The sequence below is a fragment of the Atractosteus spatula genome, chromosome 17 (assembly GCF_055471065.1).
Source record: "Atractosteus spatula isolate fAtrSpa1 chromosome 17, fAtrSpa1.hap1, whole genome shotgun sequence".
NCBI classification, from domain to species: Eukaryota; Metazoa; Chordata; class Actinopteri; order Semionotiformes; family Lepisosteidae; genus Atractosteus; species Atractosteus spatula.
This window is the reverse complement of record NC_142722.1, coordinates 7,862,788-7,883,800: the sequence shown is the minus strand read 5'-3', so window position 1 is coordinate 7,883,800 and position 21,013 is coordinate 7,862,788. Positions and strand designations below refer to the sequence as shown.

At 38.4% G+C, this 21,013-nt stretch overlaps 2 protein-coding genes across 6 annotated transcripts in view; one reads left to right on the top strand and one right to left on the bottom strand.

Moving 5' to 3' along the window:
* The window catches only part of LOC148818975 (serine/threonine-protein kinase TAO3), a 43,052-nt gene extending 42,275 nt beyond the window's left edge, over positions 1 to 777 (bottom strand). Inside the window, exons 1-2 of one of the 3 annotated variants that reach the window (XM_088935882.1) lie at positions 686 to 750; positions 352 to 537 (exon numbers count right to left, since the gene is read on the bottom strand). The gene's annotated coding sequence lies outside the window, so the exon portion shown is untranslated. Of the gene's footprint in view, positions 1 to 45; positions 538 to 685 lie in introns of those variants that run through there. The other 2 variants (XM_088935883.1, XM_088935881.1) reach the window with 2 other exon arrangements.
* suds3 (SDS3 homolog, SIN3A corepressor complex component) lies at positions 531 to 16,598 on the top strand. 3 transcript variants are annotated; one of them, XM_088935887.1, is made up of 13 exons: positions 3,610 to 3,773; positions 4,364 to 4,464; positions 6,721 to 6,790; positions 7,251 to 7,306; positions 8,728 to 8,799; positions 9,095 to 9,114; positions 9,585 to 9,741; positions 10,184 to 10,279; positions 10,792 to 10,853; positions 11,287 to 11,308; positions 12,009 to 12,114; positions 14,488 to 14,572; positions 15,090 to 16,598. In XM_088935887.1, the coding sequence occupies exons 2-13, from the start codon at positions 4,428 to 4,430 to the stop codon at positions 15,186 to 15,188; spliced, it is 882 nt and encodes a 293-aa protein (XP_088792013.1). In that variant the 5' UTR covers positions 3,610 to 3,773; positions 4,364 to 4,427; the 3' UTR covers positions 15,189 to 16,598. The 3 variants fall into 3 exon arrangements, with proteins under 3 accessions (XP_088792011.1, XP_088792012.1, XP_088792013.1); XM_088935885.1 differs by lacking the exons at positions 3,610 to 3,773; positions 4,364 to 4,464 and adding an exon at positions 531 to 2,890; XM_088935886.1 differs by having other exon boundaries at positions 3,538 to 4,464.
* Positions 16,599 to 21,013: the final 4,415 nt, after the last annotated feature.

Sequence of the window (21,013 nt, the reverse complement as noted above, 5' to 3'; positions counted from 1 at the left end):
CACGTATCTGAATGATTACACCGAAACCGTAACTAAATTACTTACGTGGTATACATTTAGGATGCTTTTCCTAGACTTCCCCACTTGGCCTCTTAGCCTATTGCCGGGAGGTTCAGAAGATTAACAGAACCTTATAATAAAAAGGATATTCCGATCTAAGCTTCGGGCAGGTGTAGCAGTTCCTGTACTTCTTATCACCCCCTGAGTTCAAGTTCAGCTCGGCGTGTAGAAGTTACACCACGTCATTGCGTTCATCACTTGCTCTTTAAAAACTTGTATTAACTCCTTTCTGCAGAAGCAAACAAACAAACCAAAAAAAAAACGCGCTGCCAAATAATTTCATCTACTGACCGTCGAGCGTTAGGTCTCCTCCAGAAAAAAAATCCAACTTTGATCAAAATCATGAAGTCCGCCTTCGGGTTTTTTTTTTGTCAACTGGAGTTTCGATCTCTTTTTTTTAAAAATGCCCCTTGACTTCCTGAATGAGGACTCGTCTTCGCCAGGCCCGGCAACGTCGTGACAGCAGCAATATAGTCACTATCCACAAGCGGAAATAAGAGTTAAAACAAGATTTTTTTTTTAAAAAGAAGAAAACCCTCTTTTCTCCGTCGCCTCGAAACCCAAGTCACGCAAGTCTTTCGCAGCTGTGCCGTTAAAGTGCGGTAAAGAGAGCGGCGGTACTCACTTTTGGTGTTGTCAGTCTGTTTCGTCTTGCAACATGATAAATACAGATTGGGATATTTCTTCTCTATTTTCTCTCGCCCTGGACTCTGAGGTGCGGTTCTGTGTTCAGGATGCACCAATCGAGCGCAGAGCGCATCAGCGGGCGGACAAGACCTTCGCACACGAAGGAGGAATATCGGTTATCGATGATTTCTCTTGCGCAATTCTTTACCACCGGTGCTGGAGGGCAGGAGGTTTGACCAGAATAGGAGTTGCTCGACTTGCTTCGGACCCAAACGTTTAGAGTCTCTTTCACCTTTGAGTAAAGTTAAAAAAAAAACAACTCTTCGTACTAAGGTTTCTTATCGGCCCTTCAATACTTAGCCCAAAATGGAAATGATGCAAAAAAATAAAAATAAGGAATCGCATAATTGATTTAAAAAAAAATGTACTGACGGGCAGGTGATGCGGTTGGACATATTTTGTTAATTAGAAACACCACTAAAGGGGCCTTTACAGCTAATATTTAAATAATTTGAACATTGGACAGTTCTCAGGTCTCGGTATTCCCGTGGAACGTGTTACGGCAAATTGCATTCCCATATCATAATGCTTTCCTTTTTGTTCATCTGAAGAAACACGCGTTCAAAGCCATTTTCATACTCAAGTCAACACGACATTTTTTGTGCTCAAGTTACTTATCTATATAATTTGGCCTGCCTAGCACAACCCTAAAATAGCAAATGAACAGCGTGTCAAAAAATACTTGTTTGAGGAAATAATAAGGAGATATGATGAAATAATATATATATATATAATATGGCTCATAAAAGTTCTGATGTGAGATGTCAAACAGTTGCTTTAAGGCTCGGTCACTCGAGAGCTGTCTATCCCAATGCATGGAAGGGATCTGAATTTAGCATTTTGACAGGGGTTCCGCATTGGGTACAGTATGTTAAGGGTATTGGTAAGGCAATGAAAATATTAAGTGATTGCTGGGCAATATCTAACCAGATGAGACCAAAAAAAGACACGTTTCAGGTCAAAGGCAGCAGCCTTATAGGAAAATAACAGAATCAGTAAATGTTCATTACAGATCGACACGTGTAGATATTTACCTCCAGGGTGAACAGCTGAATTTAAATTATGAAAATCGATACTGTATGCATTTCCTACTCTGATTTTACTAAACTTTTTTACTAATGGTTTTCAGACGAGGTACAAATCACGGATTACGGCTCCATCTACTGTTGACAACGAGAAAGAAATGGTACTTGGAAACAGTTTTGGCCTTTCTTTTAACATTGTTGCAACATTAATAAGCAATTATGCGTTTATGGGGAAAAATGCACACTATGCTTTATTAGCCACAAATATATTTCATAAACGACCTAATAATTAAAAACAGCCACGCCATAACATGAATTTAAAAAATAGGATTGTATAGATAGCAAATCTTAATTCGATACATTGCTAATAAAAAGGAGCGACTCATTCTAGTCATCCTGAAAACATATTCTTATTTCTACGTTTTGCAGAATTTGAAAATGAAGTTGTTATTCGCTGCACTGCTCTGTAATGAATAATTTAAAACTACATTTCCCATAAACCACCGTGTTCGCGCCGTATATATAAGAAGGACAGACGCGTACGATAATTGTTATTAAATGGCATGCAAAATATACAAAGTCGAATATTTTCAAAGGCAAATAACCATTTCACGCTTCGTTAGTAAGAAATAAAGTAAATACCAGTTAGAGAGAGCTGAATAATGATCATTTTCAACAGAGCGCTCATTAATGAAACTGCCTTTTACATTGCCTGCCGGAAATGGAAAGTATGCCTCTTAATAAATGTAACTTCATAAGATTTATTTCAATTTTAAAATAAGCAGTTGTAATATTTCATTCTAAAACCTAAGATATTTTCAGAAAAAATAGTCACCGATACACTAATAGATAATTTCATAGCAGGCATAACATGGGTCTTCTCGAAAATCGAGGGGTCTTAGCCATCTCGGGTGCTGTTGTGTTTTAGAGCTGCATATGTGTATCGATATACAAACGTTAGTAAAGATTTTTTAAATTAGATTATATTTTCTTCTGAATACATAAAATGACTTCGGCGTTGTTATCGCCAGTTGTGGATTATTACAACGACGACGAAGAATTGGACAGCGTAGATGAGGACGACGATCGGAGTTTCAGAGGGAGAGATTCCGAGGAAGGTACTGACACGAACGACTGCAAAATGTGGAGTTTTACTGTTCAGTCGGGTTGTTTTCCTTGTTTTCGGTGCAGCATCATACGAGGTTTGTAGCAGGTACAGCTTGCAGGACATTTGAATGGAATTGTATTAGGAGTGTCTGCTAAAGTAGTCGACACCTAGTGATATACCGTACTTTTAATTTGTTGTCTCCGGAAGATCAAACCGGGAAGAACGTTCGCCTTATTGCATGTGTATCTCATGCAGATGGAGAGGGACGTACGAAATAAACAAATGTAAAGCACGTTCAGTTTATGTGCATGTTTTGTCCGGAAATACATTTTCTTGACGTTCTGGACAAAGCACTGGACGTGCGAAACATGTACCTATATTGAGCAAACAATATCAACACAATTTCATAGGGTAATCAAGGGAAGATTAAGGCAAATAAAATATAAATCATGTTATGTATGGAATATTTTACTTAGGTGAAGTATCCAATGTAATTTGTTGTTTAGTGAATGGAAAGGAAACTCAGAACTTCACTGCCCACCATCAGTTGATTGACAGATGACAGAGATTGAGAATGAGGATGTAATTGGTTTTGCGGTAGCGGAAGCTTTTAGCGGATTGGACGGAGGCAGTGTCATTTAAAGTGCATGAACAGTTGTGTTGAAGCAGGACACGAAAAGAGAAAGCTGTACTCGTTTCGCTTACGACCTTAACGTTTCTCTCGCCTTTGAAGCCATGGCAACGTATTAAAGGACTGCGATCAGTGGGCCTGTATTTCATTTAAATCTAAGTATAGATTATCGTACAGATATATTGGATGTAATGTAAGAAACTGCAAAAGATACCTGCTGTACTTTTAGTTTTTATTCTACCAGACTGCATAAACCTGTCCTGTAAGCATTCAGTTTACTACGGCTGGATTCAGTTTCTGAATTGCATGCGATATGGTAAAAATAGGGCGATATGGGTGTGATAGTATAACGAATCATTTGCTACATAACTACGCACAGAAAGCAAGTCTGGTTTGAGTTTTATCTGGAGCAAAACTAGAGACTGAGTTACTAACGAGGCTATTGTAACGTCGGGGCCCGAAATGAGGGGACATTTTAACTCGGTTACCTTTGGGGAAAGTCGAAGATCGTTAATTGTCTTAAATCGTTTCTGATTGCACCAACAACTATAGCTGTAGATCTAGAAATTTCGATTAGATTAGATTGTGGAAATATGCTGAAGTAGTGTTGCATAGTGGCCGCGAGTCGATACGATGTTTCCGAATCGAGTAACAGAGACACTAAGGTGTCTTGTGATTCTGAGGTTTACGTTAAATGGTGTGTGAGGGGAATTTCGTATTTGTAAACTGTTAAACGGTAAATGTTAAAGTGCTGCAAACGGCGTCCTCCTTGCCGCTCTCCACGAAATGTTATGTTAAAAACTACTTTGTGTGCAAAAAAAAAACTGTTACAAGCAACCCATATTTCTGCAGTCTCTTAAGTGACGTCACCTTGCTGTACAGAATGTCCACTGTGCTGTAAGAGGACAGCAGCTGAATGGCTGGTAACGTACACATGCTTATTGCGAACGAAGGTAAATGGCATTCTTAATGTGGTGTAAAGCTGGACAGAATGCTTGCTTTGTGAGATGTGTGCTTTTTTGTGTTGCTGCAGATATGTGCAGCATCTTGAAGTATGACTTGCATATACTGTCAGAGAATGAATTACGCTGCTGGGCTACAATACTACAAATTTAACGACTGGCTGGATGTAAAAGCAACGTGCCTACACACAGTATCTATTTTGTGGGATGCCATAGAAAGCACTCCATATTTTCACCAGTTATTCAGTTCTTTGTGTTAAAAATCAGTAAAAATTAAAAAGACAAATGCCAAATGAAACTTGGAAAAGACAAAGAAAGGCAATGTGAACCTTTTTAGTAACAGTGAAACAAACGTTTAAGTTGTATTACTATCACACCAATTACTTTAAATCTGTTCATGTTGAACAAAAAAATAGGACATTCATAGGATGCCTGTTTTAAGGCAGGCTCCAGTCTTCTGAAGGCCAATTTTGCTAAATCAGTTTTTCTAGGCATTTCAGAAATTGTGCCCAAAGCATGGGAAATCTAAAGAAAAGGGTTTTTGCAGACAGTTTTGAACGGTTTATGCAATTCTGACAAGGCCATGACTGTATTAAACTTAACTACTTTACTGAAGTTGGTAAAAATTAAAATTCTGAATGAAGCACATTGTATCAAACCATTTCGCCCAGAGATATACTCCTGTTGATAACTTTAATTTTAAAATATAAATGTTATTTTTCATACAACATTTATAAATAAAAGTACATGAATAATACTAAATGTTAATGGTGGGCAGTGTCCACCAGTACAGGGTGTTTTAGGGGTCTGACATGTCAACCTTTGAAAGTCTTTTTAAACAGACAGATGACACTTAATAGTAGGTAGTATTTAACTCATCAATAACATGCTAATTGCAAAACAAGATTTTCCATATTCCCTTTTATTGAAGTGCATTTATTGATTTCAGTAAAAGACTAATAATTTATTTTTTTAAATGCAGTTTCTTTAAAAAATCTGGCATTTAGAAATGGAAAATCTAAAGTAAGCTAAATGCTGATTAACACAAATAAGAGGTGATATGGATCAAACTGGTTATACTGAAGGGAATTCAAATCCTCTACACAAGGAATACTGTCATCTGTTTCTTAGGACAGCTGACAATTTGTAGTGCTTCTCATGTTTTGCCTTCAGAACTCCTCTGTACAAAATTAATCTCCTTTACAAATGTCAACCATCAAAAGAAGCTCAGCATTCTGTTTATGCATGTAATTTTTTAGAAATTAAAGTATGTTGGGCATTGATTAAATGTTTTTAGCATCTTTTTTATCCTTCCTGACTAGCCATGATGCACTCAGTTGGCTTTCTTGCATAAGCACTCAATAAGGTAATTAGTGAGAGAGTGGACTGGGCAGAGGTGTTCATGTCATTTAACACGTCAAATGTGAGAACCTAGTGAAACTCATGGAAATCAGTATTGCCCTGTTTACCGAGAGCACAATATCTTTCGTGCCAAATCGCCTTGCATGGACTCACCAGCACGGCAGCCAGGCTTTTGTAGTGATGAATCAAAGTGTTATATAGACTATTCCTGACGGAGTCCGCAAGTGTGGTGCAGAGGAGTAGAACGAGATGCTAATTGTCGCATAATAACAGACCCGTAGGTGTGGAGGCCCAGGTGTGACAGCCTGGCAAGGGGTGTCTAGTTGCTACGGTCCTCCACTTTATTGATGGTGAGTTGACAGTATATTGCTGAAGTCCTGGGATGTTATTCACTGCCCTTCTTGCAAGCTCATCCTGACCTGGCAGCATTCCAGGCTTATTCACAACCCACGTCTTCATGCACCCCGTGTAAAGAGGGCTTTCTTGTATGATGAGAATGTGACGGTTGTGCTACTGATGGCCTGCCTGGCCAACATGAAACCCACTGAACTTTTGTGTGCAAAGCTGGACCAACATGTGGCATATAGGGATCAGAGACCAGTGAACAAGAGACATGCTTCACTAGGTTTTATTGGTAGAATTGCACAGAATCGTACAAGACTGTACCTGCAACATGGTGCAGAGTCACAGATGTACAACTACCAATGCTTTCCCATGGTGGTAACATAGGGTAGTAGCCTCTGACCTTCACTGCTGACCAGGCCTGAGGATGACAAATATTAATCAGCATCATGAATTTACCTATGTTGTGTCAGTTCAAGAAAAAAAAAATAAACCTGAGACAGATTGTTCTGAATGTTTGTTTTTTTTTTTCATTTTTTTCAGACACAGAAGATGCCAGTGAAACAGATCTGGCGAAGCAGGATGATGATGACTATGTAGAAATTAAAGAACAGTGAGTGTTACAGCAGAACGTTTTTCACACCTGGAGCTCCTGGGCTTTATGTTATGGATCAGAAGACAACACATTTATTTTAAGATGACGAATGTCTTTAGACAAGACAATAACAGATACTGTAGATGCTTAGAGGTCAGGCTTTACATAGGCAAACAGAAATGATTACTGCCCTCCAGTGTCAGTCATTAGTTATACCATGTAACTGCTTTTTCTTTGTTTTTGGTATTATGGAAAATAGTATAATCTTTCTTAAACTTAGGTTCTTCAAGATCAGTCTCGTTTATATTTCAATGAAATAAATTAACAGGTGTTGTGGGAATGTATTACTTTGCATTCACAGCACAGTTTGCTGTAATGATAGAATGAAAAGAACAGTGTTTCTTTTCAAGAACCCGCATCTTTTATTACTTTCAGGAGACTTTTTCCCTCTCGCCTTACTTGCATTTCTGTTTTATAGAATGTACCAGGACAAATTGGCCTCCTTAAAACGACAGCTGCAACAACTACAAGAAGGTAGGAGATCTTTCCCTTTCACAGAATTGTGCAGTCTTCCCCTATTCATTTTTCCTCACTATAAGGAAATGTCTCCGTCGCAGATGAAAATGGATGAGAATAATCTGAGGTGGCAGTATTGCATCTGTTTTTTATTTCTGTTCGATGCTTTCAGATTTATTGCATTATTCAAAACAAAGTATTTGAGTGAAGCAGCATTTCCTTTTGTGTCTCTATAAAACAAAATCCAAAAACAGGACACAAGATTGCTCAGATGTGGCTGTGTTTTGGGAAGGGTATCTTCAACTCAGCTATTTTGAGGGAAAAATGTCCCCTTGTTCTGCTGTGTTTTTTTTGCTTAAATACAGCTGCTCACTGCATTTACCTGTGTGGGAACAAGTAATAGGTTTATTCCATGCTGAAAAGAAAAGAATGGAAACAAAATGTTTCAGCTATGGAGCCTTCTTCTTGTCAACAAAACTTTGTGTTTCCATTCTTCTCTTTTCAGCATGGAATAAACCTATTACCTGTTCCTTTGCAGCCTGCGCATGCTGATGCAGCTACCCACCTGAACTAAATTTACCTGTGTGGCAGAGGTAGATTCTGCTGGTTAGTTTTACTGCTGCTAACAAGATGGCTGCCTCTGCATTTCGTTTCTGGTGTCAGGGGTCTTTTCTTGATGTCTTATGTGTGGAGCTGTCCTTTCCTTGGGTTCACTGGGCCAAGGAAGGGTTTGGCCGAGGAAGGGGGTACAGCAGCAAACCCCATGAATGCCTTGTTGACCCCACGCCTTAATCCTGCTGTGTGAGAATTACTGGGGTCTTCTGGAGTTGGGCTGGGAGAGAGTGGCCATTAGGAAAGAGATGAGACTGAGAGAGAGGAGAGCATATGTGTTATTACATGTGGATTATATTTATTTTGCTCTTCCCAAAAAATATGGAAACAGGCTGCCTGTAGGCAACAGTCGGCATAGCATATCTAACGGCCTGAGAGAAAGCCATCAGTAAGAAACACAAGTAGGAGTTGATTGTAACCATCTTTGGACTGCAAAACAGTTTTTCAGTTGTCGGCTACAACAGTACATCTTGCAAAGACAAAAAATCACTTTTGTAGAAGAAACTAACATTCTTTTTTATATTAAAAGGTGGGTAAATAGTGTTTTTCATGTCGTTGAATAATTGACATATTGTTTGTATTTTGCTTTACCTGAAAGTGGTTTGATGGTGGAAAAACATATTTTTTTCCTGTTCTCATCTGGGTCTCCAGTGAAAATGTTTGAGCAACCCAGCTAAGTAACAGACTGGAGAGGACTATGTCATACAGTGCCTGAACTGATGCTTTTTAAGTGACTGATAATTTCTTCTTTACTACTTGAACCCTTTGGGTAATTTGCTGTTTAATCACCTTGGAATTCTTAAGAAAAGCATATGTTATACACACAGGTACTCTGCAAGAATATCAGAAAAGAATGAAAAAACTTGACCAGCAATATAAAGAGAGACTCCGAAATGCAGGTGAGGTATTCTCCATGATTTGTAAACTATATTGAATGCCTATAATTAGATGGTTGTAATCCTGATTATCACTATAAAACTAGATCTTCTAAAAGATGTCACATCTATACATGTAATCCATCCTTCATCAATAATTTTTGATGATCATAACCTGTTTTAATACAGTGTTAAGTTATCTTATAGCATAACATTGAGGATAACTTTTGAAGTACTGTGCTTGTATTCTGTATGATTTCATTATTTTGGCGGTGGTTATGTGAAAAAGATTTCTTACAGCGCTCTGTTTTCTTTTCAGATCTTTTCCTGCAGCTTGAGGTAATTTTAATGTTATATCCATTTGTTTCCCAAAATGATCAGTGTTTGTGTTCATTGCTGTCAGAGTGAGGACAAGATTACAGTGATGTAATCTTGATGAGAACATTACTCGCACATTGTGGGGGAAAAAGCATTAATGGTGACAATTAAGGTTTTTTTGTAATAGATCATCCTTACCCTTTTTGCTTACTGTGTTTTCCTTCTATTTTTCTTCATATTTTTATGTTATTGTCTTTGGCTATTTGCAATCTTTCAAGCACAGTCCTTTTTCCTGTCACCAGAGCTGTCCTGTGTAATACTTGGAGCTTTATAGTTCGGTTTTATTTTAAAATTCCGCACCTCTGCAGACAGGTGACGAAATACGCTTTGGACCGCATGGATGTCTGTGTGCCCTTGTCATGTTTTTTTTTGGGGGGGTGGCTGTCAGATAATTTAAAGATTCCGTGTTTTGGGTTTTCTTTTTGTTACAGACGGAGCAGGTAGAAAGGAACTACATCAAAGAAAAGAAAGCCGCCGTGAAGGAATTTGATGATAAGAAGGTCGAGCTGAAGGAAAACCTAATAGCAGAGCTGGAGGAGAAGAAAAAGATGATAGAGAATGAGAAATTAACAATGGAACTGACAGGCGGTGTGTGGAAAAAATTAATCAGATAGCAAATCGCACTTATAAAAGGATGAAAAGACGTCTCAAATAGCTGTACAAGAACTTTTTGGCTGACAACTAAGGTGTAATTTATTTTTCTTCTGGAACATTTCCTTCGAAACCAATAAAAAAAAATCCTGATTTCAAACTTTAGTTTAACACGACCCCTTTTAAATTAAGCACACACTGCATCTCATTTTCTAAAATACATATTGAAGAAGTCTTGCAAAAGGGGTTTTTGCCTACATTGAGGCTTAGCATAAACATTTCTAAAACATAGAGGGCTTTAATTCTTGTCATTCTTCCTTGAAAGGAATTTTTGATGGCTATTTTTGATAGTATTTTGATGAATGACTAAATCTTGAAAGGTTGTGCATTATTATAGTCATTGGTTTGTGAACTGAGCCGCTTGTTTTTCTTCATGTAGATTCCATGGAAGTCAAACCTATTATGACACGGAAACTGAGAAGGCGGCCCAACGATCCTGTCCCCATACCAGATAAAAGGCGAAAACCTGCTCCTGATATCCTTGTCAATCCACCCATCCATTTTCCAAGCGCTTCTTCCGGGTCAGGGTCATGGGGATCTGGAGCTTCTCTTCACCAGCAGCAGGCACAAGGGAGGGTATACCCTGGACTGGATGCCAGCCCATCACAGGGCAAACACACATACAGACATGCACACACCTACGCCAGGGCTAGTTTTTCCAGAAGCCAGTTAACCTACCAGTATGCTTTTGGACTGCGGTAGAAAACCCCTGCTCACATGTATGGGAGACCATGCAAACTCCATGCAGATAGAACCCCAGGTCCAGAATTAAAGCCAGGGCTCCAGAGTTCTGAGGCAGGAATGCTAACCACCGCACCACCATAATCCTTGTCTATGTGATGTTAAATAACCCTCTGTCTGTTCAGTCATAGCAAACGAAACCAGCACAATTATTCAGCTGTGGCGTTTTGGCCAGCACTTTTGTGGGACTGTTTTTCCAGTGGAGGATACTACAATACTACAGACGTTTTCTTTAACTCCTGTTACCCCAGCTAAACTATTTACTTACAGATGATCAGATAATGGAAGACTTACGGACACTGAACAAGGTCTGTATAGTTGTCTTATTCATTTCCTGATAAGGACATTTTGGTCTGTATAGATAATATACATTGGTTTTGCATTTGCATAAATATATTATGTAAATTAAATACAGCAAAAGCATACGATTTATTTCTCATGATTTAAAGTTTAACACTCCAAATCCAAATAGAAGCCAGTGAGAAAACATGGAAAACATTTCCTTCTATGTATAAGTCTGGCATCACTTTCCTGCTCATGATGATGGCCATATGCTGACATTACTTTGTATTTTAGTGATATCCATTAAAAGAATCATTCCTACTTATTGATTTTTTCAAAAACTTTATAGTTTCTGTAGTTCTATCTAAAATAACTAGTAAGTGGGTTATTTGTTCATTATGAGGTGAATATGAATAAAAAAGCATTCTATGCAATGTTTCTTTTTCTTTTTTTCCGCAGCTAAAGTCACCCAAACGTCCAGGTAGGAAAGGTTTTTGCTCTTGAATGGGTCTTTTGAAATCTAATAAATCATGTGCTGAAATTCAGGGGTTTTGCACAGACCTTGAATACCTATTTCTAGGGGGTGGTTTATTCACACAGGATAGTCAAGAATGTTTTTCAGTGTCGATCCCAGTTCACTGGATTGTTAATATCAACAAATGCTCTTGTTTTGAAGAATTGCAGAATTATTTTAAAAAACTTGTCAAAAAACTTATGCCATACTCAAGTTGCTTTGGTTCTAAGGTCCAGAAGGCCTCCCGATTACAGTATTTTATTGTCCCATTTTCCGCTGGTTATAGACCATGCCTGCTTTTAAATAAGCAAAGCAAAAATACAAAGACATGTTTTATTTTACTTGATTTACTGATGTCAATCAAAGGTTTAGAAGGAATGGCTTCAGGAAAGTGGAGCTTCAGAGTGGTATTAAATATATATAAATAAAAATATATAAAATAGGTTTTACTGTTTTGTACTGGCATTGTAATGTGAAATTGAAAATTTCTTTCTGGAATCCAGTATTAGCTTCCTTGTTTATTAAACGTTAATGAAACAAGTGATGTGAAAATTTCTTAGTTAGGGACAATTTTACATATCTGCTTAGCAGATTTGCTTTTCTGGAGCAATTTATATAGTGTAAGGTTAAGGATTAATTCTTTAATTCTTTTTTGCTTCTTGTTTAGCTTCACCGTCCTCCCCTGAACACTTACCAACCACGCCTACAGAGTCCCCTGTCCAGCGCTATGATGCCCGGATAGAAGAAGGAAAGCTATACTACGATAAAAGATGGCAAGTTTTCCTTAAAAAATACGTATGGTGAAATCCAAAAACTGCTGTTACTGCTGGAACTGCTAGGGGGCGATATTGCATAGTTAACTTGCGATATGTTTTGCTTAATTTTTAAAAAGGGACGAGATCAGTAAGCTTGTGCTACATCGTGTTTGTATTGAAAGAATAAAACGCTTATTTATTATCAAATTCCAAAATAAGCAGTAATTTGACGAATGTTAAGCATGTTGCTCAAACATTAATCTTGCTCAAACATTAAAATCTTACAAGTCAGTTGGAGCTCTCAAAGGCTTTAAAACCTTTTAAAAGTCCAGCTTTTATTTTTGTTCAATTTGTTGTGTATTGTAAAATGTGTGTTCTTGTATTCGTTTTTTTTTGTTTTTTGCTTCATTTTAATATAAAGGGCCTTCAGATAATGACAGGAAGGGATACATGTGACATTAATATTGGTGCTTTATGGCATTCTAACAGGAGGTGGTGCTGTAACACATCTTTTTGTAGTATGTCTGCAGAAGACTCAAAAGCCACTCCTTTTTGAATGAAGACTGGAAGATACAGAATTCAGAGCATCTTCCAGTTGTATAACAATTGTTAAAGTCTTACTGCTCCAGCTTTTCAGAGCACGTAATCAGGCTTGGTGATAGTGGTTGCATCACTTTCCATTTTGGATAGAAAAAAGCTCAGTTACAGCTGAAACTAAGAACTAAAAGAATATTCTCTTCTAGTATGCCAAAAGATCTTATTTAATGCATTTAATGTATCTTGCATTCATGAAAATGTGTTGTGATGGTGAAGTATAGGGCTTATAGAAGTAAGTAAGCTGAAATAAAGTAAAATAAAACCCCTGAGATAAACTCTTAACATCAATGTGACACCTGCTCCTGCATGTTTGGGTGCCTTTTAAAGCTCATTGGCATTGGAAATGAAATAATGTCAATTGTTAAGCCAACTGTTTTTGAGTAGCACACTCTTGTTTCATAGAACGTCAGTCTATGAGAGGCTGTGGGTGGGACACTGCTAGAGCTGCCCCAGGCATGGTGAAGTGTGTGCTGCCCCAGAGGAAGAATTACTCCCAGCGTTGCCATACACGGTCAACGCCTTCTCTGCTGGATATTAAAAATATTCAGCCCAGGTTCCCTTAACTTTGCTGGGACTAACTTGCAACCCTCAAAAGATGAAGATTAATAATAAGTATCAACCCGACGGAGATAATTTACTGTCTGAGCAATGATAATTTACATTATTTATGAGCATGATTGCTCAGAAAGACAGAAACGGCATTATAATTAATGCTAGTTACTCTTGTTGATCTCATTGATCTTTTTCCTTTGCTGAGTTGCTGACGCCCCTCTGCGGGCTGTGGGGTGGTTAGCGCTGTTGACTCACAGTTCCAGGGTCCCGTGTTGCTCTTTGGCCTTGACTGACTGACCGTGTGGCTCTTATCCATGTTTTTGTGCTTGTGTGGGTGTTGTTCCACATGTTTATACTGTAAATGAGGGGGGGCTGTGCAGCTCAAGTTGGATAGATGTTCATGGATAGAGACATGGACAGTATGTTTGACCTTTTGGTTAGGTTAACCTTACTTATTTAGGAGTGCTGTTGAAGCAGGGGGCAGCACTGGGACCTGGGGTTCAATTCCTGTGTATATGTGGGGTTCCTCCAGGTGCTCCGGTTTCCTCCCACAGTCCAAAAACAAACTGGTGGGTTAGCTGACTTCTGGAAAAATTGACCCTGGTCCTGTCTTTGTTTTTTTGTGTGTGTGTCCAGCGATAGACTGGCGTCCCATCCAGGGTGTACCCTGCCTTGTGCTCATTGCTTGCCGGGATAGGCTCCAGCTTCCCCACAAGTCTGAATTGGAAGAAGCAGTGAGAAGATGTGATTAGAACTGAGATGCGTTGTGCTTCAGAGCTATTTAAAATAATTATCTCTGGTTATTAATGACAGTTGCGCACAGCCAATACAAGATTAGTCACTGCCTAGGGATTTGTTTACATTTGATAGAATATGATCAATATTGTTCACCAGCAAACTTTGAAAGTTTAATATTGAGTAAAAACACAATAACACCTTGGCACTACTGGAAAAAAAAACATACTACACATATACATTTGTATATAGTGATGAATAAATGCATTTTTGTGGATGTCGGTTTCATAACAATTTACTTTTGTAGTCCTATTTAGAGGTGAGTATATCAGGCGTGCTCACTCAATTTTCCTTTTTAACTCTGGGACTGGTTCTTTCAGGGCCTGATGGTTTTTGTACCTTGTGCAACATAGAAAGTGGAAATATTGCATTTGTCTTGTGGATTATGAAGCTTGTATTTCAATGCAAAGAAGACTAAAAACCGAGACATGTTTGTTTTTCACACAGGTACCATAAAAGTCAAGCTATCTATCTGGAGTCTAAGGAGAATACGAGGATCAGCTGTGTGATTAGCTCAGTGGGAACAAATGAGGTTAGTTTTTTTGTTTGTCCCAACTGCCTCAAGTTAATTAGTGAAAATGTAACGTTAAAGGATTCTTCTGCACTCCTAGGAAGTCAAAGGGAGCATAAGGTCCCTGAGTATTTCTTTGACTCCATTATGTTTTCATTATTAATTTTCAGTTATGGTCTCCATGCCCTCAGATTTTTGTTTTCAGTAATGCTTATCTGGATTTTTCACAGTAGGAAACAGGTCTCATGGTGTGTAGACAGCTGCATCCTTAATAAACTGTTTTAAATGCTAAGCTTTGTAAATAATGAAATTGTGCTCCTGTGTGTGAATTCTTTGTCTCTTTTTGAAATTGTTGTGAGAGGTTATCGGTTTATCAATAAAGCGATGGGCGAAGGATCAGCAAAATGCGAATCTTTTTGAGGAGTCGAGTAAATGAGGCATAAAGCCATTATAATGCCAGCAGGTTCTAGATGTCATTTTTTATTAAAATATAAGCATCCATAATAATCCCAGGACATTGTGTTTATTTTAATGGCAGATCTGGGTGAGAAAGACCAGCGACAGCACCAAGATGAGGATTTATTTAGGACAGCTACAGAGAGGGGTGTTTGTGATCCGTCGACGCTCGGCTGCGTAGACCCTCATCTTCGGTCCCCGATATTCTCGGCCTTCCGTGCCCCCACAGGACAGCTCTTTTAATCTTGCATTATCCAAATCATTGCCTCACTGCCTCAGGAGTTCTCCTTGGACTGAGAAACTGCCGTCAGAACGTGTCAAGAAGAAAAGGAGCAAAAATGTACGCAACACAGCTGCTGTTTTTTCTTCCTTGTCAAGTTTTGCAGGTGCAGGTGATGGATGTAGAGACCTTTCTTTCTGCTTTGATTGCTATGTTTTGAGTTTCTTGGCAAAGTGTCTGGTGTGTAGGTCTTCAGGAGCCACAGTTCAGCTGAGAGTTTGGGTCATTTTAAGTCACGGGTAAAAACCCATAAATAAGGGATAATTATTTAGCCTTATCTAAACTTATTTTGTCTGTTTCCTGTGGTCTTAAGGCTGCTGCCATTTAGGAAGACCTGTGTGACCTGCTGGAATGCACAAAACAAAACAAATTGCTTCATTAACGTCAGGTGTCCTCCATGGGCCATATTCTGAGAGCAGGGTGTAACTGAATACTACATTTTAGTTATGAGTGTTATATGACTCCTGCAGCTCTCAGCTGATGTTATGTTTGTCAGGAATCTTCCTGCTATGTTCTTTGAATGGACAGTACGTGAACAGAGCCTTTACTGAAGGGGAGAAAAGTTAGCTTCTCTCAGCTCTATGCTTTTTTTTGTATTTTTACCTTTATTTGTATTGGTTTACTATTGTGATCACTAATTCTACTTCTCTTCAGATGTGAAAAGCATAAAAACCTGGTCTTGGACTTCTTAAAGTTTAAATATTCAACATAATGTTATAAATTACTGTGGAATTCAAGAGCAAAAAGTGATTGAGAAACAGAACAGCTCTTAAACGGTGCACATGAATCTAGATAACTCCTTAATGGCTGTGATTTGTACATTTAATGCTTTGTCTCATCTCTATAAATATTTTTCATCCTTTTCATAGTTACATTGTCATGCTTTCCTTCAAGGAATTTAAAGTTCTTTGGTTTCCTTGTAGCATAGTGAAAAATGCAATTGCTTTACTGTATGTACCTAAAATACTTTTTACTGGGACGTTGCCCGTTTTCCTTGGAGACAAATCCATTTAGTGTCAATCCTTTTAACATCAAACTCTTGATTATTTGCCCTAAATTGAAATTAAACCTCTGATATCACTGCAGTTGTTAAACATTTTAAATGTTAGTCGAATTTGTCTGCCATGTCACTAATTTCCATCCCACTTAATATTGCTGCAGTAATTTTTATTGTATATCGATTGCATATCTGTACTTTTTGGTTAATATATATTAAAATGAAAGTCTCAAATCTAAACATCGTAACCAGTCATAATGTTTCCGTAATGTCTTTAGCTGAAATAAATAAAAAAGTTTGTTCTTAAAGGAAAACTGCAGTCCCAATTTCTAAGACCGGTTATTAAATCTGAGTAACAAAATAAATCAATTGAGAGTATCACAAAATTTCACAAATTACAAGTTAAGCACAAAATTGTGACCTTTCTGAAATGACTAGATAGTCACCATGTTGTCACAAGCTGTGGGTCTTACCGTGGGCGAGAGGGAGAGTTTGCACAAATTGCCCTTTCTGCTCGGAAGTTACTGTAATGACTAATGTAAGGCGAAGTACAAGCGAATTTGTACAAGTTGTGCAGCAGAAATTTCTGTAATTGCAACTGTTGAGAACTTTCACGTCTCGGCTCATGACTACAAACCCCTTGACCGCACACAGGAGAGAACGAGGAAGTGAATCCCACCACGTTCAAGCAGGTCGTTTAATTAAAAAGGGACAGGCAACACAGCTCCATGCCAGAGGTTCAGCGCTGTGTGGGGGAGAAGCATGTCCTTAACGGACGGGCCTGTGAACCTGCCCGTGCCTTGGATGCCCTTCCGACCATTCCAGCTCTATCCTCGGCAGCAATCGTCCGATTGCTTGGCCACTGCTTGGGGAATTCCAGTAACAGTTGGCTAGTGACGTAACGCATGCTCAACCCCACAACATTTGGATCAAACGATCGGTTTGGGTGAGTGCTGTTGTCAGTTAAGCCGCTCAGGAGGCTCCATTCTAATATGCTGTGTATGATAAGTTGTCTTCCAAGACTGCTTGTTCCAACAAGTCTAAATTCTAACTCATTGATTTTTTTAATATTCTTAATATTATAATATTATTATAAAATTTTCTTAATATTTTATATTTATCTGAATTCTTATTTAATAAGAATAATACCAGATTACCTTGGGGAAGTCATCCACTCAAACTGTTTTACAGGTAATGGGGACTCCCCTCCACCACCACCCATGTGCAGCCCCACCTGGATGATGCGACAGCAGCCATAGTGCGCATAGTGCACTCCCCACACACCAGCTCTCATCGGGGAGGAGAAGAGAGTGATGAAGCCAATTCATAGATGGGGATTATTAGGAGGCCATGATTGGTGAAGGCCAGGGTGAAATTTGGCTTGGACACTGGGGTAACACCCCTACTGTTTTTGAGAAACACCCTGGAATTTTTAATGACCACAGAGAGTCAAGACCTCGGTTTTTACATCTCATCCAAAGGAAGATGCCTTTTTACAGTATAGTGTCCCTGTTACTACACTGGGGCATTAGGACTCATACAGACCTTAGAATGAGTGCCCCCTACTGGCCCCACTGACATCACTTCCTGCAGCAACCTTTTCCCAGGAAGTCTCACATCCAGTTACTGGCCAGGGTCAAACCTGCTTAGCTTCAGTGGGTTGCCAGTTGTGAGTTGCAGGGTTAAATAGCTGCTGGCTTATGATTAAAACTTACTGTATGTTTAACATGCCTGAGTTTTATTAACTTATTAAACAAAGTGCTGTTGAGAATGTTACCTGAAGTTGTGTTAGAAGAAGAGGCCAATACATGACCCGTACACAGGTTAAGCAGGTGTTGTCTTGGGAGATATCTTGTCATAAATGGCACAGTTTCATTTCCTTATACATTTCTAGTTTTAACATACATTTGAAAAGCTTCCTCTAGCCTCCCCTGGCAACATTACTGTGGCTGAGCTGGGAGAAGAGAACTTGTCTTTGGCACCAGTCATTTGTAGCATCTCTTGCATAACATGCAGGAGTCAATAGGAGTGTTTCAGCCCAGTACAGCAAAGAAAGAATGATGACTACATAGTTGAGCATTTGGCTTCTGTTTTGTGATGTGGGATTTCTTCAATGATATTGTCCTGTGTATAGCTGGAGCTTGCAGCTGGGTGGATTTTAATTTTTTAGAAGGTCAAGTGTTAAGTCCTATCTTCTCGCACATCTCATTATGTTGACAAATGTCTGGAGATCCATTTCTATTAAGGCACATGCTGTAGCATCTTCAGCATAATGCAAGCAGGGCTGTTTTAGTTTTGGACTGGAGTCTTTGAAGATTCAATAATTTATTGTCCATTCATTAAATCGGCCGCACTCTAGCAGCAGAAACTTGTCTTTTATCCAAAAGAGCACAGCACTTAGAAATATTAAAATAGAATTGGGGAGATAATACAGCCTTTTTGTGACTCCTGTCGGACTTCAAAGCACTCTGTAATGGATCCATTAGTGAGGATTACAGCATATCATAATGAAGCAGGAGAAGGATGCTGACAAATATTCAAGGACATCCATACTTCAGGAGGATATTCCAGAGTGCCTTGTGAATCACTCTGAGTCACATGCATTTGGCAAGTTAAAGAATGTCAAGTACAGTGGTTAGTATTTTTTTTTCTAATTGGCAAACTATAAAGTTCTTGTACCTCTTGATCTGAATCTACACTATGATTCTGGGAGTGGTTTTTCAGCCGGAGTAATGAGAATTCCTGTAATGGTTTTGCTCACAGTGGACAGTGATCAATTTGTTATTTCTAATTTTGTATTTGTCCTTTTACTTTTTGATTGTCACAGTCATGGCATTCTTGAAATCATTTGGAATTTCCTCTTCATTCCATATCTGTATGAGCTGGCAGTGTTGTGTCGATCATGCTTAAAAATGTCAGCAGGAATTTAGTCACTTCCTTTGGGTGCTAAAGTAGAATCCTGTCTACAGAGCTAATAAAATGCTCCTTCAAATGGAAACTTAATACCTCCCTTTCCTTGATCAGATCTCCCCTTTCCTTAGGTTTCAAAGAGACTTACAGTAAAAAGACAATAAGATCATTGATCACCTGCTCATTTTCATCAACAAACCCTGAATTGCAATTTTTGTCTCAAGGTCTTCCCGAGTGTTCATAACACTTTTCTGCTATTCCTGGAGAACCCACTAGTCTATAATAAGTGTAATCATACTTAATGATTGTGTGTTTCACAGCTTCACAGAACTTTACTCTAAGGGTTATCTTGCCCTTCAATTTTCTCGACATGATTATGCATCATTTCTGTTATTCAGTAATTCAAATAGTGCAGATTTCTGTATGTTAATGCCTTAGAGTGCAAAATAATAGATTTTAAAAGTTTTTTCAGTTTTTTGTGGGCAAAATCAAGTCTCAAAACATGTTGTTTTAATGTAGTTATTTATAAGGTTGCAGGTCTCAAGTATATTTCAACTTAAGTATAAAGCTATCCTCAGTAGTACATATGATGGAGAATCCCATTTTACATCTCTGAATTCTCAGTGACCTTTTGATGGGAAGCTATCAAACAACAGTGATACTAATAATTGATTGTTGTTTTTACTAATGCATTTTAAGGAAATTATGGTGCTACATTTTGCACACTGGCCTAAGGCAGGGTCATCAGTGTTAGACAGAACAAGTCTTATTCTTTTTCCCTCTTTTAACCCACTGAATTTTTGAAAGCAGTAGGGATACATGGTGAATCTGACTCAAGTACAAGGTGGTATTCACTGACCCTGTATAAAATAAATAAAAACTTTCCTTAAATGTTGCATTTGGCTATTTCAAGCAGTCTTCTTTGTGTACTTGTGAAAACGAAGCCCACTCGATGGTTCCATTTGTACATTTTCAAGAAATAAGAAAAATAATGATTTCCATTTCATATTTGAAAATAAAATCACTGAAAGATTATTGCACGGGCTTGCAAACTTAAGTTATTAAATGCCTTTGTTACTAGGCATGCATGTTTCATGTACAATGAAGGGCATGTATTTTAAAATCCAACAGAGGCCGAGTCAAAGTTATGTGACATTGTGGTGTTTCCAATGGACTTTGGGCAGAGCACTCAGTATTATTGTAGCCCTGTTCCTTATCCTTATCCAGGTCATGTATCTTCGTTTCCTCTTTCTCTGTTTTCCCAACATTTGGTTTCCCATTATTTTAGATGCAGGACATGCAGTTTTCTATATACATGTAATTTTGTCTTCCCCTGATGATGAGTACCTCAGACATTGTTGGCACGGCTGTCGCATCTAGTAGTTGTTTTTGCAGAACAAAATTTAATGCTTCATTCTCGTAGGCATTCGTGATACTTGATTGCTCAATTTCTTTGAGCGTGAAGTAAGCAACTAACAAATGGTTTCGCACATCACAGAATTAGGCAATAGAATGAGACAGTAATACAAATTGCTTTTTGTATTATGTCTAAAACAATACAGCTCGTTTGGACACTCCACATTTTTCAGAAAGGTTCATATTTAGTTGGTATTCTTAATAAGAAATGCATTTCTGTGCAGTGCCGGATTCTTATTGATCAGAAATTACTTATTGTCCTTGCGAGATTTGTTATACATCTGAAATGAAATGCACTGAGTGATCAAATCTTTTTTTTTTTCCAAAACACTTTGTTGGCCAAATTGCAAACCCCTGTCACTTTTAAAATGCTAAGCGGCAAAATTGATTGTTTCATCTTTCA